Genomic DNA, 7017 nt, shown 5'->3' on the forward strand with positions numbered 1-7017 from the left:
ACTGATCCTTCCTTGTCTGACCACTTTTGTGTTTTCTTTAACATATCTTTATTCCCGACATACAGACAAAATCAAACACTGTCAAAAAACGGTATATCAATGAAGATTCTAATGTACTTTTTAAAAAGGCCATCTCCTTGCTACCACCTCTAAACCCATGTTCTGCTGATGATCTTGTAGAAAACTTTAATTTGAAAATTTTGAAAGTCATAGATATCATTGCACCTTATAAGGTTAAAACGATTTCTGGAAAGCAAAAGGCACCCTGGAGAAAAGCTGCTTCTGTAACAGCACAGAAAAAAGAATGCAGGAAGGTTGAACGCATCTGGCGTAAAACAAAACTTCATATTCACCATGATATCTATAAAGAGAGCCTCCGTGCCTACAATTTAGACTTAAAAAATGCTAGAGAAACATTTTTCTCCAATATCATTAAAACCAACACTAATAATGCAAAAACCCTATTTGCAACTGTTGACAGACTGACCAACCCCCCAACAGAAATTCCACCTGATCTCCATTCCACGCAGAAATGCAATGAGTTTGCAGCTTTTTATATTGATAAAATTGAAGGTATCAGACGCGCCATCAATATCTCCACGTCAAACAAAAATGTTGGACTACCACCCTGTTCAGGCAAAAATTACGTGGCAAGGATGGCATGCTTTGATGTTATAGACTCTCAAAATCTTGTGGAAACTGTGACACAACTAAAGCCATCCACCTGTTGCCTTGATACTATACCTACCAACCTCTTTAAGAATGTTTTCGACTGCCTAGCAGTAGACATATTGCAGATAGTTAACAACTCTCTCCAGTCAGGCAAGTTCCCAAAAGCTTTGAAAACTGCAGTTATTAAACCCCTTTTAAAAAAGCGGAGCCTAGATGCCTCTATTATTAACAACTACAGACCAATATCAAATCTACCCTTCATAAGTAAAATCATTGAGAAAGTTGTCCTCCAGCAACTAAATCACTTCCTGGCATCAACTGGTTGCTATGACACCTTCCAATCAGGATTTCGACCCCTGCACAGCACTGAGACCGCCCTTATTAAAGTTGTAAACGACATCCGTCTTAACACAGACTCTGGCAAAACCTCAATACTAATGCTACTTGACCTCAGTGCTGCATTCGACACTGTAGACCATACATTACTTCTGGAAAGGTTAGAAAACTGGGTGGGGCTTTCAGGCACTGTCTTAAATTGGTTCAGGTCCTACCTACAAAATAGGAACTACTTTGTTTCCATTGGCGACTTTGTATCAGAATCAACCAACGTGACATGTGGAGTACCACAAGGTTCGATCTTAGGACCCTCTTTATTCAACATCTACATGCTCCCACTAGGGCAAATCATGCAAAATAACAATATTGACCATCATTGCTATGCTGATGACACGCAAATCTATGTATCGCTATCACCAAATGACTATCGGCCCATAGATCTGCTGTGCCAGTGCATTGAGCAAGTGAAGGAATGGATGTGCCGAAATTTCCTTCAACTAAATGAGGACAAAACAGAGATAATTGTATTTGGTTCTAAAACGGAAAGGCTTAAAGTAACCCAACACCTTCACTCTCTGTCCCTGAAAACCTCAATCAAAGCCAGAAATCTAGGGGTTATCATGGATTCAGATTTACATTTTGACAGTCACATCAAATCAGTTACAAAATCGGCATATTATCACCTTAAAAATGTAGCAAGACTTAGAGGGCTCATGTCCACCGAAGACTTACAAAAACTTGTACATGCCTTTATCACTAGTAAGCTTGATTACTGCAATGGTCTCCTCACAGGTCTCCCAAAACAAACTCTGAGGAAGCTTCAGCTTGTTCAGAATGCTGCTGCTAGAGTTCTAACAAAGACCAAAAAATTTGATCATATTACACCAATTCTGAAATCGTTACATTGGCTTCCTGTAGGTCAGAGAATTGATTTTAAAATCATGTTGCTAACCTATAAATCCCTACATGGTTTAGGCCCAAAATATTTAACTGATATGCTTCCACTACATCAGCCTTCTAGACCACTAAGATCCTCTGAGACCAATCTGTTAATTATCCCCAGAGTAAACACAAAACATGGGAAAGCAGGATTTAGTTACTATGCAACAAATAGCTGGAATAAACTCCCAGAGGATTTAAGACTTGCCCCAACTCTGAGCACCTTTAAAACAAGACTGAAGACTTTTATGTTTGCTATAGCCTTCTGCTAAAATCTTAAATACATTGCACTTTCTAAAAAGCTTTTTAACTTTGCCTCTATTTTTTATTTTAATACTAAAATGCCTTTTTAATTTACCCATTTCTTTGCATATGTTTTTCTTTTACTTATCTATTATTATTTTATTTTATTGTATGACAATGTTTATATGTGAAGCACTTTGAGTCTGCCTTGTGTATGAAAAGTGCTATATAAATAAAGTTGCCTTGCCTTGCCTTGCCTTGTAGCAGACACTTTTATCCAAAGCAACTTACAATAATTACATTTGTCAAAAGAAAGAGAAACAACAATATATCGCTGTCGGTACAGGAAGGACGTAAGTGAGTTCAAAGTACTAACAATCGCTAGGTGAACCAATTCCCTGTTTACAACAAAGATAGCTAGGAGAGGATACTACACAATGCTAACTACTATTTTTAAGGGCCAGGACATACAACACAATAAGTGCGTACATTAAGTGTCAGGAAGTGCAACTTCCAATAAGTGCATACATTAAGTGCCAGGATGTACAAACATACAATACGTGTGTAACAACTTCACTGGCTCCCAGTACCGCATTCAATACAAAACCCTCCTCCTCACCTACAAAGCTCTCAACAACCTAGCCCCCAGTTACCTCTGCGACCTCCTCCAAGAATACACTCCCTCCCGCTCCCTCCGCTCAACCTCTACTGGACTAATATGTATCCCCACATCATGACTCATTACAATGGGTGCCAGGTCATTCAGCTGTTCAGCACCCAGGCTCTGGAACTCCCTCCCCCCACACATAAAACAGTCAGACACCATGACCTTCAAGTCCCAACTCAAAACTCACCTGTTCAAACTCGCACACAACGTCCGATCACTGTCTTGATTGTTTGTTTGTTTTGTCTTGTTTTTGTTTTATTTATTTATTATTATTATTTTTCCGCAATGTCTTGTTTTTAAACGATTTATGATAACTTTACGCTCTGTAAGGTGACCTTGGGTGTCTTGAAAGGCGCCCTTTAAATTAAATATATTATTATTATTATTATTATTATTACATTAAGTGTCAGGATGTACAAACACACAAAAAGTAAATGAGAGGGGTGGGTGTTTTAGGATAGGAAGGGATGAAGGGGTGGTGGGGGGTAAGGGGTGATGGCTATTTCAACTCAGTGAAGAAATCGATAAAGAAAATAAATAACACAATAACAAAAGCTTTGAACGAACCAGAAAATATATTATGAGAAATGATTAAAGATCAGATGTAAAAAAAGATTGATGTAATTCATGCCATTAATCTGACATTAACCCCCACTCACCCACGTTGGACATCTCGGGCACCCTGGCGAAGTAGGGCCTGTGCAGGAACTCCGGGGGGTTGTCGTTGATGTCCTGCACCTTAACGATGAACTCAGAAGGCGGCTCCAGCGGCTTGTTGGTATCCCGGTCCACGGCCTGGGCGGTCAGCGTGTACTGGGCCTGCTCCTCCCGGTCCAACGTCTTGGTGGCGTGGATGTTGCCTGTCTTGTCGTCGATGACGAAGATGGTCCCGGCGCCCTCCCCCGACAGGATGTACTTGCACCTGCCCTTCCCCGAGTCCACGTCCGAGTGAAGCTGAAGATACAGAGGCATTTTGGCTGTCTTAAAAATAATCATATTACTTTATCTTATTCAACTTTTTGTGCATAGGCAATGTAGATGGAGCTTTCCATGCCAATAAAGAGCCCCATGAGAGTTGGTTCTTGGGAAAGACGTTGGACAAGAGGAGAAGGAATTGATCTAGTAGAATCCTTCCAGGTCATTGCTCACTTTTTACTATAGCATCCATGCCGTGACAGCTGATATGCTGAAGGTTGAAATCTCCCCCTCTGCCCTCTCAGCTAAGAGCTTCCCGGACAGGGTTGTGTTGAAATGTATATGAGGCTAAATGCTCCAAAAATATGCATTGGCTCCATTGCTGCAGAGCGATGCATTGGGTTCCGTTCGGTTCTCAGTATTTTGCAATGTTTTTGTTGTTAGATAGAATACAGAGTGACAGTAAAATAAATTACGGCATTAAATATCTAGTTGCCATCCATGGAAAGCCTGTTAGCGATGAAATATAATGTTTTGTATACATCATTTGTGGTTTGCTATGAGAGGTTGAACCCCGGTACCATGAGTGATGCTCTGGTTTGTTTTGGTCAACACAACCAATCATTTCAAACCTTCATGTTGCCTCTCCCCATATCTCTATCTCTCTCTCTCTGGCTCTGGCTCTCTCACTGTGTGTGTGTCTCTCTCTTTTTCTGGCTCAGTCTCTCTGTCTCGCTGTGTCTCTCTCACTGTGTGTCTCTCTGTCTGTCTCTGTCTCTCTCTCTGTCTCTTTCACTGTGTCTCTATCTCTCTCTCTGGCTTGGTTTCTCTGTTTGTCTCTGACTCGCTCTCTGTCTCTCTATGTCTCTCTATCTCTTGGGCTCTCTCTCTGTCTCTGCCTATCTCTCCTTTCTTCCTTCCTCTCCTTCTTTCCAAACCCTCCCTTGTTTTCAGACAAAATATCACACTCACACTTTCTGTCTATCTCTCTTGCTCTGTGTTTCTCTCTCTCTCTCTCTCTCTCTCTCTCTCTCTCTCTCTCTCTCTCTCTGTTGGAGGAGAATGAGGCCTCACACTGACTACATCGAGAACTACATGGATTAAAAATCAGATTGGGTAAAAATCAACACACATACACACGCACTTACACAAACGCCCACACAGACACACACACACACATACACACAGCTGATAGACGTACTCTGCCCACGAGCACGGGGTCGGGTCCGGTGTACTCCTCGATGACGAAGAACTGGTTCCAGACCCAGCCTCTCTTGGAGCGGTGCAGCACCTGGCCCTCCTTCCCTGCCCGCTCCCGGTGTCTGTGGAGGGACGGATGACCTGCAAGAACAGCAGGACCGTCAGTACCAGCAGGACTGTCAGTACCAGCAGTACCAGCAGGACCATCTGTACCAGGAGGATCCTCAGTACCAGGACTTGCATCAACATCTGCTTCATTCAGCACCAGCAAGACCATCAGTACAAGGATTCACATCAACATCTGGTCATCAGTAACAGGACTAACATCAACATACATTGAAGTTCTGGTTCATTACCGTTTTTACTCTTTTTCTTTGTTACCATTGTGAAATAGTTAACGGGAGCAATACACGATATTACAAGTAATCATTCACATTTTTTGACATTTAAATGTATTACAGAATGTCGCAATTCTAGTCTTTTTGACACCTAAACTGAAATTATATTCTGTATTCAACAGCAAACAACTTCACCCCCTCCCATCCTCCATGAGTGAGAGATAAGGGGGAAGAGCTGTGTTGCAGTCTGTAGCATTAAACCAGACATGCTGTGTGAGTTGGAGTTTAAAGTGCTGAATACTGATTGGTCGACGTCCTGCTGAGTCATCCAGCTGACACTGGACAGGTGATGCCAGAATGGGCCAGATTAGGCAGGAAATCTGGGCCAATCTGGCAAAACTAGACCTTGACAATAGGTCACCATGGAGCCTTGCTGCAACCGTTCAGTAGACTGATGGGTCTTTGGGAAGAGGTCTGGGCAGATTGACTGTGTGTGATTATATGTTTAACGGTCGTCTCCTGGGTGTTCAGGGTCTGGACCTACCCGCTGTGTGTCTGTGCTTGTGTCCTCTCCTCTCCACATGGCCGTCCACACTCCTAGCCCCCGCCGCGCCGCAGTAGAGCATGGACACGCCAACTAACACCAGCACAGCTCTCACCAGCCGCAGGTCCGTCTCCTCTCGTCCGGTCGGCATGGTTACCGTCCTGTCACCAGCCTCCGTACCGTACAGTCGCTCCTACTCCCTGACCTCTCAGTCACTGGCCCGTTGACGACTCTTCTCTGTCTCTACTCTGCGGTGGGGTAAGCGGGGTGAGGGCAGCGGTCTCCACTCATCCCCAGGTTCCGCTTCTGCTTCAAAGCCTGAACAAGAAGAAAGATAACTGTTAGTAAAACCCCACAGTGTAAGAGCCCTATTTAGTCAATATCTAGTTTGCATGTTTATAATTATTGTTTTTTTATTATACATGATTATTATGAAGATTTCATATTAGCATGGACCAATAAGGCTTCCGTAGAGCCATGACGTCAGCAGTGTTGACTGCACATCCACGGATGTGTTTCATCCGTGGGAAACACAGAGCTAGAAGACTACGTAGCAACACAGTTTATTGACCCTTATGATGCCTTTGTTTGTATTGTTCCCTTTTTACAAGTAAAAGATCAAACTAACTCAGAAGACATGTCATTTATTGAGACAAGCATATTGCTCCTTTAGTCTTACCGAGTGTTGTGTTGAAAATTGGAAAGACAACGCTACACACAGAACAGGATACGTGTCCAGTTTTTGAACAACTGCTTAAAGACAACCGAGGAGGGTTTTAAATGTCATGTTGATTAGATCACTTCACTAATTGACCAGAGCCACAGAGAGACAGAGACGTGAACTTAATTAGGTCTGACTTAATTGCACGGGCTGGAATGGAGCCGGTCGGTGGGGCCGTACACCGATTTTGACGTCAAAAACACAATTAGACACTTGTGTGTCACAAAGTGATTCTCTCCTCCAATTAAGGATCACCATTCTGAAGATTAGCAAGGAAATAATATTTACAATTATTGGTTACAGAGTGGGGTCTTGTTTATTATCAGTACTATTCAGCCTGGGAATTGCTCATGTATATTATGAATCCTTTGGTAACAGAGGTTATAAAGGTCACCGTACAGTTGACTTTGAGGGTGATTTTGTTTATTTACAACATGTTGTG

General features: G+C 42.5%; 1 protein-coding gene across 3 annotated transcripts in view; it reads right to left on the reverse strand.

Annotated features, from left to right (window-relative positions):
* cdh11 (cadherin 11, type 2, OB-cadherin (osteoblast)) overlaps positions 1-7017 on the reverse strand; it is a 173257-nt gene that overhangs the window by 61979 nt on the left and 104261 nt on the right. For all 3 annotated transcript variants that reach the window (XM_056609395.1, XM_056609396.1, XM_056609394.1), the window contains exons 2-4: positions 5855-6172; positions 4974-5113; positions 3517-3811 (exon numbers count right to left, since the gene is read on the reverse strand). In XM_056609395.1, coding sequence (XP_056465370.1) covers positions 3517-3811; positions 4974-5113; positions 5855-6005 — 586 coding nt within the window. In that variant the 5' untranslated portion in view covers positions 6006-6172. The remainder of the gene's footprint in view (positions 1-3516; positions 3812-4973; positions 5114-5854; positions 6173-7017) is intronic.

The sequence above is a fragment of the Gadus chalcogrammus genome, chromosome 15 (genome assembly GCF_026213295.1).
Source record: "Gadus chalcogrammus isolate NIFS_2021 chromosome 15, NIFS_Gcha_1.0, whole genome shotgun sequence".
NCBI lineage: Eukaryota > Metazoa > Chordata > Actinopteri > Gadiformes > Gadidae > Gadus > Gadus chalcogrammus.